This window comes from Garra rufa, chromosome 14 (genome assembly GCF_049309525.1).
Source record: "Garra rufa chromosome 14, GarRuf1.0, whole genome shotgun sequence".
NCBI lineage: Eukaryota > Metazoa > Chordata > Actinopteri > Cypriniformes > Cyprinidae > Garra > Garra rufa.
The window spans coordinates 29,751,573-29,764,498 of record NC_133374.1 but is presented as its reverse complement, the minus strand read 5'-3'; the positions used below and the strand labels follow the sequence as shown (position 1 = coordinate 29,764,498).

Genomic DNA, 12,926 nt, shown 5'->3' with positions numbered 1-12,926 from the left:
TTTCATGACTGGGATTTTCTGAGGCTTAAAAGAACATTGTGCACAAACACTTTGAATTTTGGATATCCCACAGCTTTAGAAAATTCTCTGGGAATACATGGCCCATAAACAGTGAAACTTCTGACAGATGAAGCAAAGATTTTCTCTTTTAACATGACAAAGGCATCCTGTTGTGGAATACAGCGGAAGTTTCTCCTGTCATTTTTTTGTCATTCTGAAACCTGAACCATAAGGCAGGTCCATGGAGATAAAGGCCATTGATTGTTGCATTAAACAACATCGCAAATAAGCGGCTATAAACAGAAGCAATATTTAGAGTTAGTCCCAGCAATAAAATCAATGGAGATTTGTACTTAACAACATGAACAACATATAATTATACTAAACATATACAGGAGCGTGGATACAGTATTGGATATGCCATTGCACCATAAAAACCTTGCAATGTTTGCACACATAGTTGTCCTACTATAGATTTTCACTTCACAAAACAACATGGCACCTTACCTGTAGACCAAAGTGTCATCTGCCGAGCTGTTGTACTGAACCTGAAACATCCTGATTCCAGGGAAATGTTGTTGCGAAGGCCACCTGATGAGTGCAGAATTTGCCGTAAGCTCAGCAAGTACCACCTTCCTCTCCTGAGACCTAGTCTCATTGCTTACGGATGAAGTCGACTTTGCAGAGGTTAGAATATCAGATGGCCCTGGATCAGGTTCTCGGATCCGGTTAGTGCTGTTAGCTAGGTGGGGCAGTGGGTTGACCACCAACTCCACCGTGCCCGTAGACTCCCCTGCGGCATTAGACGCAATGCAGGTGAAGACTCCTGTATCCTTCACTGAAGTTATGTTGACCTCCAAGCTCCCATTGCTAAAGCTTAAAGTACGGGAGGTGTTGGCAATTAGACGGCCCTCTGGGGAGATCCAGTGAACGTCTGGATCTGGGTCCCCATTGGCCTTGCATTTCAGACTGGTGGGCTGGCCCTCCATGGCGAAGGTTTTGGGAGATTTCCTTGTAATCACAGGGGGATCACAGATGAACTCTTCCTCCGGAATGGTCCAGAAGTACTTGGCCGTAAGGTCGGAAGGTGACGCGCAAGTTTCCAGGTCATCCTCTCGCGTTAGCCTCCTTAGCCAGAGTAGCTCACAGTTACAATGTAGCGGGTTCCCTCCAAAACTTAGGACGAGGGAGGAAAGGGGTGACCCTTTCGACTTGGCATAAACTGGTATCCTAAGGAACAAGGGGTCAGGGGGTATTTTCTTTAGTTTGTTGGATGTCATATCCAAACGGGCTAGTTTGTGCAGGTTCGAAAAGATTCCTAGAGGGACGTGCTCTATGAGATTATGGTCCATGTTGAGAGTATTCACATTGGTGAGGCGTCCTATAGTTTCCCACGGGATATCCACCAGGTTATTGTACGAGAGATCCAGGTCCTCGAGAGTCCCTAAAAAGTCATCAAACGCATGTGGGGAGATGTTGTGCAGTTGATTGTTGGCGAGGATAAGGTGCCGAAGGTTGGTGAGTCCTCGGAAGTGGTCGTCCATGATGACGCTCAGGCGGTTACTGTCTAGATGCAGTGCACGCAGCCGTTTAAGATCGGCAAAAGTGTAAGGCATAATCTGGCTGATGGTATTGCGGGACAGCGTCAGGTGCAGGAGACTGGTCATATTTGCGAAGTCCCTCCTCCTTACCGCCGTGATGAAGTTCTCAGTGAGACGCAGCTCTACTGTACGCCGGTCGATGACTGTTGGCACAAAAAGCAGGCCGGTCTTGGCACAGAGAATGGCTAGAGATGGCGACAGGTTCTGGCACATGCAACGCTTGGGGCACAGCTGCCCCGACGCAGACACAGCCAGCACCAGCAGGGAGAAGATCAGCCACTCCATCTCTCAGGGGAACTGCAAACAAGCAAACACAGTGTGTTGACATGTAAATGCACTCTCCACTTGAAAGTTCAAAGCCAATGACTTTCTAAAATGCACTGTCACTGTATTGAACGGATAGCCGAAAACAACATCATGCTGTTGACAGTAGCCTACAGTAAGAACCATAGTTTGAAAACTATTTAAGTCACTCTTGGGCTCTGTGTACAAATCAAAACTCAACCCATTCTGTTTGTGGTCTTTTGAGATTCCAAGGTTCTTTAAATACCTTGGAAAATGTACCTAACATCGAAGTACCTGGTTCATACTTCATGACTTTTTCTATTCTTATGTGAATTGATTATAAACAAAGGTTCAACTGTCCTGCATATAAACATTACATCATTTGGGGTCTTATAGACCACTGATATAAAACATTAATGCAATTATATATATAGTACAGACCAAAAGTTTGGACACACCTTCTCATTCAAATGATATTGATATCAAATGATAACAGAAAAATATTTTTACTCTACATTTGTGCAGTTTTCAGTGGGTTAGTGATATTTTTTTAAATATATATAAATTAATAAATAAATATTTTTAAATGAGTTTTTATACAAAAACTGCTTTTTTATGTAAAATTCACTTTATAAAAGACCCACATTTCTAACTTTAATTCATGGGGATAACATGGATAATTTAACATGGTTTAGTGTAAGATTTTTGCCCATCTTTTGGAAAATCCAGTTTTAAAAGTAAAAAAAAAAAAAAAAAAAAAAAAATACAAATAACTTTTACCAGTAGGTGGCTGCAGAGATCCACTATTTGCTATTTGTTATTTGACCACCTGAAAGATATTTTTTCACAAGTTTTTTTCAGTTGAATTCATATCTATCTATCTATCTATCTATCTATCTATCTATCTATCTATCTATCTATCTATCTATCTATCTATCTATCTATCTATCTATCTATCTATCTATCTATCTATCTATCATCTATCTATCTATCTATCTATCTATCTATCTATATAATGTTTTAAACATGCTACAGTTCTATACTGGTGTACTGTAAATACCACAGAGAGATACTCTCTCGCTTTTGGGTTTGACTAGGTCAGGGAGTGATATTAAAAGAATGTGATGGAAAATAATAAGTTATTATTTTTATACTTTTTTTTTAGCCTGAATTGGACAGCAATTGCTTCTCACAGTGATTTTCAACATTTATAGTGGTTAGTCTGTGATTTTATTGCCGTCTGAATCCAGAATGTTGGGTTTTTTTTGGTTTTTTTTTCTCAAAAGATACTTTATTTGAACCAATTATTATGGCCTTATTGCTATTATGTATGTATCTTAAGAAGTGGTGGGCAACGATTAATTGCATACAAAATAAACTTTTTTTTTTTGTGTACATAATACATGTGTGTGCTGTGTATATTTATTATGTATATATAAAGACACACACATACAGATATATTATACAGATATACAGATATAAAATATTTACATGTATTTACACACACACACACACACACACACACACACTATTTATATCATATATACATATATGTAATATATAAAAACAACATATTTTTCTTAAATATACATGCATGTGGGTGTATTTATATATACATCATAAATATACACTGTACACACACAAATATATTACGTGCAAAAAACTTTGATTTTGGATGCGATTAACCACAATTAATTGTTGCTCAGCACTAATTTAAAGTAATTTTGAAAGCTAAAAGACCTTGTTTGCTTAGGTCTATTGTTATTACCTCAGAAATGTAATTATAATTATCTGATTACTCGATTAATCGTTAGAATAATCGACCGCTTACTCAATCAGCAAAATAATCGTGACAACCCTAAGAGCAATATTTCATAACTGTTAAAAGCAACAAAGAAAGAGAAGAAAAGCACATGAACATTTGAAATGGGTCATGATTATGGCAACACAGCTTTAAAATATCTATTATATATTATATACATAAAAATATAAACCGAGCAGCTTTGTTTACCTCATGTAAATAAGAGGTTGCAACTTATTTCTGCTAATCTCCACATTTTTAATGATGTTCATCATTTTGAGAGATAACATGCAAGACAGAAAACCATTTCAACTATAGGATGCTTTTTTTTACGTGAAATTTAAATAATCAGATAATACTGGGATATTATCAAATATTAATTTATTCTTATTATTCCAAGCATATGACATTTTATTTACAGCAGACAATCCTACGACTGGCCATTTGAGCAGTGCGTTTTGTAGTATCACAAAACTGGCTTCTCCACTCTGAATAAACTGGCATTCAAATCCACAAGTTTTATCATCAAGGTGCCATGGAAATTTATTTTACAGACATCCACATGAGAAATAATTACTGTCCAAATAGGGCTTCTGTGTCACTGTGTATCACAGCTTACTAGATACACTGATATCAAAAGTAAGAATCCTTGTATCATGGTAACAGCAAAATATGGCTTTTCCATGTTATGGTTACACAGTAATGTAGAATCAACTCATTATAAGTAATTGTGGAGATAATGTAAGGTGGCAGAAATATGTAACCTCTTGATACTGCATTAAATATCCTAGTCCACACTGCAAATACAAATACGGCATGTTTTCTCAAAACCAATCTGGAATCATCTGAGTGCAAACATAGAAATATCAGATTAAAGCAAGAGCAGTACAAACAATTCCCACATATTTAATTCCGTCTTCTCCTCTCAATCACAATAAAACCAATTTCCATATTATAGATAAGGTTTGTTCTAAAGTATCTGTCCTTCAGGAAATGAGTGCATCTCAGCAGGTCTTGAGATAGATATATAAATTAATCTTTGTACATATTAGGCTGCCATGCAACAGGATTGAAACAATAACATTATAAAAGCAAATATGTCCTGCTAAAACAAAGCTGTTGCATACTCTTTGTTTTGCTGAGATGCATCTGACAAACTCTTTAATAGATTTATATTTGTTATTGTGTGGTTATGCTATGACATCATAAAGCTGCCCCTCCGGTTGACAATATTTATGACATAATTTCTTCTGCTACAGCCATTGGCTTTACAGCATAACGATCCATGTGAGACTCATTATATGCAATTAAATGGTTTTAGTGTGAATTTGAAAAAAGGAATTGTGTGCCACTGTAATAAAGTTTAGAAGAATATGGTGTAATGACATTCATGTTTTCTATTTATTTATTTATTTATTTGGCATTTAGAAATAAACACATACTGAATCAACTTGATTTCCTTGAGTGAGCCAAAGGGATTTGCATTTTATCACAACACAGCCAAAAGAAAAGTAAAAAAAAAAAATAAATAAAAAAAATAAAAAAATGTGATAAATCAGACAAATGCTCTCGTGGGGATTGTTTGAAGACTCCTCTGATCACCAAAATCATAGAAAGTGATCTCTGATGTATTAGTCTGATTTGGCATCCAGTTAAAGTTGTGTTTTTCTGCACCAATGGCATCACTAAACAGCATGCTGTTCTTTGTACTTCATTACTGAGTTATTGGTGTTTAATTGTTGATGATTTGACATGATTCTGGATCGTTTTGTTCTTCAAAGCACATCACTGAGTTGCTGTCATAGCAACAGGTCTGTAAGCTCAAACCTGAGCAAAAGTAGGTTTATTTAATGAACAGGTTTCAATACCTGCTTTTATGCTTTTTATAAACAGGGTATAAAAGCCACAATCGATACTACTGTTCAGAGTTTGGGGGCAGATTATGTATGTATGTATGTATTCATTCATTCTTTTTCTTTGTTGTTTACTTACTTGATTACTCGCTTACTTGCTTTCCTGCTTACTTGCCACTCACATGCTTACTTGCCTGCTTGCTTTCTTGCTTGCATACTTGCTTGCTTACTCGCTTGCTTACTCACATGCTTACTTGCCCACTCACTAGCCTACTTGCCTGCTTGCTTTCTTGCTTGCATACTTCCTTGCCTACTCACTGGGCATGCTTACTTGCCCACTCACATGCTTGCTTGCCTACTCGCTTGCTTAATCACATGCTTACTTGCCCACTCACTAGCCTACTTGCCTGCTTGCTTTCTTGCTTGCATACTTCCTTGCCTACTCACTGGGCATGCTTACTTGCCCACTCACATGCTTGCTTGCATACTTGATTGCCTACTCGCTTGCTTATTCACATGCTTACTTGCCCATTCACATGCTTATTTGCCTGCTTGCTTTCTTGCTTGCATACTTCCTTTGCTTACTCACTGGGCATGCTTACTTGCCCACTCACATGCTTACTTGCCTACTTGCCTGCTTGCATTCTTGCTTGCATACTTGCTTGCCTTCTCGGTGGGCATGCTTACTTGCCCACTCACATGCTTGCTTGCATAATTGCTTGCCTACTCGCTTGCTTACTCACATACTTACTTGCCTGCTTGCTTGTATACTTCTTTGCCTACTCACTGGGCATGCTTACTTGCCCACTCAAATGCTTACTTGCCTACTTGCCTGCTGGCTTTCTTGCTTGCATACTTGCTTGCTTACTCGCTTGCTTATTCACATGCTTACTTGCCCACTCTCATTCTTGCTTGCCTGCTTGCTTTCTTGCTTGCATACTTCCTTGCCTACTCAGTGGGCATGCTTACTTGCCCACTCACATGCTTGCTTGCATACTTGCTTGCCTACTCGCTTGCTTAATCACATGCTTACTTGCCCACTCACATGCTTACTTGCCTGCTTGCTTTCTTGCTTGCATACTTCCTTGCCTGCTCACTGGGCATGCTTACTTGCCCACTCAAATGCTTACTTGCCTACTTGCCTGCTTGCTTACTTGCTTGCATACTTGCTTGCCTACTCACTTGCTTGCTTACTTAGATTATGTATATATGCATATATGTATGTATTCATTCATTAATTTTTACTTGCTTACTTGCATGTTCACTTTCTTATTTACTTACTTGCATGGTCACTTGCTTACTTTCTAACTTGCTTGCTTACTTGCTTGTTTATTTACTTGCTTACTTGCTTACATACTTACTTATTTACTTACTTACTAGCTAACTTGCTTGTTTACTTGCTTACTCGCTTGCATGCTCACTTGCTTGTTGCTTGCATGGTCACTTACTTGCTTGCATACTTGCTTACTTACGAGATTGCTTACTTGCTAGCTTACTTGTTTACTTGCTTAGTCGCTTACATGCTCACTTGCTTGAATGGTCACTTACTTGCTTGCATACTTGCTTACTTACGAGATTGCTTACTTGCTAGCTTACTTGTTTACTTGCTTAGTCGCTTGCATGCTCACTTGCTTGTTGCTTGCATGGTCACTTACTTGCTTACCTACTTGCTTCCTTGCAAGCATGCTTACTTTGATAATAAACATTTCTTGAGCAGCAAATCAGTATATTAGAATGATTTCTGAATGATAATGTGACAATGAAGACTAAGTGATGCTGGAAATTCAGGTTCACATCACAGAAATAAATTAGAATTTAAAATATATGCAAACAGAAAACAGTTATTTTAAATTGTAATAATATTTCATAAATTTTATAAAATAAATATGATCATCAAATCAGATCAAAACTTACTGTCCCCTCACTGTATATTAATGTATATTGTAGTGCAAAGACAATTAAAATGTAATTACGTTGTACAAATTATTTATTTGTCATGATTCCGACAAACAAGAAGACCAGTCACAAACTCAATGTTAAAAAGAACATTTTCAGAAAGACCTACAAATATAAGACTCACAGTTCACTAAGAAGAAAGTATTTAAGCATAATAAATAACATGCATGACCATTAAAACGCAGATGATTCTTCAGTCACTAAATCAAGCTAAAAACCACATCATATACAGCATATAGGACTTTCCACAGGGAATTAGTGAAAGATTAGTTCATGGCAAAACTCAGATACAAACCTAAATACCCTTCAGAACAGTAGCCAATCCTTCTCCTGAAACCTCTCTGTCTGTAAGAAGCTTACGTTTAAAGACTGACTGGTGGATAAAACTACCTGAAGTAGAAGGAGAGAGTGACACTCTTCCACTTTACTCTGATGCTGGTGAGAGGCAGTAAGTGATTTCCGGAGTCTTTCTACCGTTTCGTGCCTCTGCGACTGACAGAATTCCTGGCCCGGAGAGCTCTGACGCAATGGAGATGGATTACCGCGTCCATGTCTGCTTTCTACCAGAGTGCCCATGGGCCCTGTGAGGTAAAAGTGTGGTAAATCGATCTGAACTTCCTTTTCCTGGAAGGAATGGGGGAAAAATAACCTCACAGATTCTTTTTTGCAGAGCTCCGACCAGCTGCTGTGTTATTTTGCTTGCTTGTTTTGTTTTTGTCTGTCTATTCAAAGCAGTTGCATATTAGTTGCAACTGCTTTGCTGCAATGCATTGTTGTGCATCATCATGTGACTCAAACCCCTTTGTGCTTCAATCAATGTCATCCAGTGGAGAGCTCTAGAATCGAGCAATCACAGTAATCATATGCTGCCTTGGGACTTGAGACGTGACCCGCAGGGCGGATGTCATACTTGTCTGTCACTCACAGTATGCGCCGAATTACGAACTGAATGAAAGCTACTTTTCTGAGCTTTTCAATTAAAAATTCACAATGGATTTAATTCGGCACAATGGAGGCCCAGGCGGGTGTCGTCAAAGATGGAGCCCCCTTTGGGGCGCACCAAATTGGCTTGAGAAACAGAGTAAAAAACATAAAAATAAAACTCAGAGACCAGTAGAGACACAAACCCCCAGCTTTTTACCCTAGATATGAGCTCTAATTCTTCTCGGGTAAAATTATTCCCATTAGTTCATGTTGCTATGACAATCCAAAACGGAGAGTGCATTAATCATGTCCCATTATCAGGCATTTTATCTTAACAGTGGGCCTGTGGTTTGCCTCTCAGTATTGAACACTGATCTGAATTATATCAACACAGTGACAATCCACAGAAAGAGGGATTTGTCTGAGCCAAAACAGATGCTTCAAGTACATAACACATTCAAATAACAGCAGTTAGCCATTTCTACTGTTTCCAGTGCCTGCAAATCCATTACAATTCCCTTGTAAACCTTATTTGACTGCAGATGTTCCCTGGTCCATTTAAATAAGTAATTAAACCAAACTAGTAAATACATTTTGCTGAGATTTTCACTTCAAGGAATGGTTCACCCCAAAATCTGCATCAAAAGGGTGGTACTTGATCTGGCATATTTATCTTCTTATACAGGCTTTTGAAAAATGTTTCTTTTACAGTTTGTATTGTAGCTATCCTTTAATGTAAACATTCTGTAAAAGTTGCTAATCAAAAAAGTGCATGATAAAAAAAGATATTGTCTCTCAAAAGAAAGAGTCAACTCAGAATCGCCTTAACGAGTAGTCATATTTTCTAACCTTCTGCCTGTTACCGATATTTGTCACTTAGTAATGCATTAGCATAATCCCTGCCTTCTCGCAAAATACGAACAATCTGACCTGTCCACAAACACTGCCACTAGTTTGTGGGTTTACATCATGCCGAGAAGATGCTTTGTTCTGTGCTGTGAAAGCAAGTTTGTTTTGTTTTCATTGCTGAAAGATGATGATGTGAAGAACCAGTGGTTAAAATTCCTTTTTTCTACGATACCACAGCAATACAATTCAAACCTTTTGTTGTGTGCTCGTCATTTTACTGAGAAGTGCTTCTCTAATCTTAACAAGTTCAATGCTGGATTCGCTAAATGCTTGCCAATGAATGATAAGTCTGTACCCTTTTTTATTTGGACCAACAATTAAGCGTCTCCGAACCACAACCTGTAAGTACGATTGAAACGTTATGTTTACATTTTCAATTGAGTGCTCAACATATCAAGTTGTTTGTGCTAATATGTGATGTATACCTAGTGCAGCTTTAGGTTTCCAGGTAAACCACAATATTACTGTCTTACAGAAATAGTTCTGTAGCACCCAGAGTAATTATTCATTGTGAAATTGCTGTTTGTTTTGCTGCACCAGCAGATATAGGCAGTTATATTCACTGTGAACCCACTATTTCCTAAGAATGTGTCGATTCATGTAGACTGTTGTTCTAATTACCTTGTTTAATAATAAATAATGCAACTTAGACATATTTGTGACCCTGGACCACAAAACCAGTCTTAAGTCGCTGGGATATATTTGTAGCAATAGCCAAAAATACATTGTATGGGTCAAAATTTTAGATTTTTCTTTTATGCCAAAAATCATTAGGAAATTAAGTAAAGATCATGTTCCATGAAAATTTTTTGTAAAATTCCTACTGTAAATATATCAACATGTAATTTTTGATTAGTAATATGCATTGTTAAGAACCTAATTTGGACAACTTTAAAGGTGATTTTCTCAGTATTTTTACTTTTTTGCACCCTCAGATTCCTGATTTTCAAATAGAAGTATCTCGACCAAATATTGTCCTATCCTAACAAACCATACATCAATAGAAAGCTTATTTATTGAGCTTTCATATGATGTATACATCTCAGTTTTGGTTTACAAACTGTGTTGTTTCATCTGTTAGTCACGTTAGCACTCGGCTAACGCATTTACCATTATTGTTTTGTGAAGTGTTTACAGTTTAGCAGCTAAAGTTTAGCTGTGGGCACGATTTGCTTGAATACGTGTTAAACAAAATGTTTTCATGTCATTATTGAAGAACAGTTTGTAGCACTGTATTATTGTTTTATGTAAAGGTTCCTCAGGGTTGCCAGGTTTTCGCAACAAAACCTGGCCAATTGCTACTCAAAACACCCCTGTCAATTTCCGGGGTGTGAAATACATGCTATTTGTTAGGGTTCTCTGGTAAATTCACATTCCAGGGGCTAAATATGACATTATTGGGGTCGCTTAAACCCGCAGACATCTGCTGACTTGGCAACACAGATATAGTGCACGCTAATTTGCTTAAGTACTCCTCTCTGTGCCAATCACAACAGGCTTGGCCAGTTGACCAATCAGAGCCGAGTAAGCTTATAAAAGGGAGGGTTTACAGACATTACCCTTAAAGCTTAATGTATAATGCAATATCGTTGATGAATAAAAACGAGACTAAATGTGGTTTACAAAATAAAATCTATGCAAAAATGTCTCCTTATTTTCGTTGACGAAAACGAGATGAAACGAAATCTTTTAACGTTAGATTGATGTGCGCATGCCCAGTAGCCAGAGCTGTATCCCTTCTAAACCGTGCAGACGCAGGCGACGTCACTTCCTCAAGCCCCACTGGCGTTATTATCTAGAAGACGAATACAAACAAAGTTAAGTCTGACACAGATGAAGGGACTGATGGCCAGCCAACCGGAGTTCATCTTTGGGAGAAAAAGAAGAAACGAAACTAAACACTTTTATTTGCACTTTTTAGTAGTGATGGGAAAATTAAGCTTTTCAAAGCACTGAGGCTTTCCCCTCAACTGTATTCGAAGCTTTTCAACACATTGCACACTAATGACATCTTGTGGTCAAAGGTGGAAAAAGTTGCTTTTGCGTCTCAGATGTCCAAGCGTTTTTTGGACAGTTTCATAAAATAAATCAACTTGTGCTACGAAAACCATAAGCAATAAAAAAAATAAAAATGTAATTTTACTTACACAAGGTATAAATTAATTAATCTGTAAATAAACTTATAAAAAATAAAATAAAAAAGAGACTAAAATACAATTTTCATTGACTAAATGTCATCAGTTTTCGTCAACTAAAACTAGATGAAAATAGTCATGGATAATTCGGACTAAAATAAAACTAAAATGCTCAGACTTTTAGTTGACTAAAACTAAAAAGAGTATGAAAGTGACTAAAACTAATAAAAACTAAAATGACAGCTTTACACAAAGACTAGACTAAAACTAAAATTAAAACCGGCCACCAAAACAACACAAAACAAGTCATTTAGAAATCATTGACAAATGACTCTATTTGTAAATGTATATTCGGAAAAAAGTTTTCTGACCATAGATGCATTTAAACCTGTTATGGTTGACTCCAACACAATATTAAGACACTTTAATAAATAAATAATGTGCTGGTTAGCAAGTTTTGCAGCTAAACGTGGCTAAACGCAGCTAAAGTAAACATTACAGCTCATCATCCCAAGGAGAGAGGGGCGGGGCGAGCAGAGCTCATTAGCATTTAAAGGAACATGCAACAAAATAGCTCGCTCTAAAAAGGGCTGATTTTGACAAGGTAAGAGTGTTTTTTTACACTACCATTGAGAAATTTTAACCAAAGTATGTTTTATACTTCTTATTAAGAAGTACCCCTTTAAGGCTAGCATAGTCATACTAAAAGCTAAAACCTTGCATTTTAATATCATGGGGACTTGCACGGGGAATGATTCAAAAATGATGTTACCAACTCCTTGCTGAGCAAGATAATGTAGCTCTTCAGCAGTTAAGCTATTTTATTGCTAAAATTGCAGGGCAGCTTTGAGAAGATTCAGCTTTTTTGCTGAATGATTGTGCGCACACAGCACGTAGCAATGGTCTTGTAGTATACAGTGTTTAATAAACAACTGTTTTACTGTCCGTGAGCGTATCGTGTGCCTCTGTATTGGGATACAAGTTGTATTGTGACTTTGGTGGCAATACACATCCTGTTTTAAGTTGTAATTGGATTATTGCACACAGTGCAGTACTTTGGTTTACTTGCAATGGCAATCCACAGAAACAGGCATTTTTTCTGAGCCAAAACAGATGCTTTTGCAGATGTATTCAAATGACAGCAGTTAGCCATTTCCACTCTTTTCGCGGCCTGCTTATCTATCACAATCCTCCTAGTTACTGTAGGCCTCATTTGACTGCAGATGTACCCAGGTCCATTAAACATGGCTTGAGTTTTCAAATGAAATGCAGTGGATTCATATATTCACGGTGTGAGGGTTTCCTCACTGAAGAAAATGATCACAGACTGATGCAGGATGAGCTGTTAATTGTTTGTTCAGTGTTAAGTCTCAGAGGGAGACGATGCCCCTGAATATCCTTGGCAGTGGAGCGGCAGTAACTTGTAACTTTCGAATGAGATAACATTTGTTTTAAGGAACTA

General features: G+C 37.5%; 1 protein-coding gene across 1 annotated transcript in view; it reads right to left on the bottom strand.

Moving 5' to 3' along the window:
• Positions 1-503: 503 nt before the first annotated feature.
• The window catches only part of LOC141284826 (leucine-rich repeat and fibronectin type III domain-containing protein 1-like protein), a 75,795-nt gene continuing 63,372 nt past the window's right edge, over positions 504-12,926 (bottom strand). The window contains exon 3 of the mRNA XM_073817846.1: positions 504-1,898. Coding sequence (XP_073673947.1) covers positions 504-1,886 — 1,383 coding nt within the window. The 5' untranslated portion in view covers positions 1,887-1,898. The remainder of the gene's footprint in view (positions 1,899-12,926) is intronic.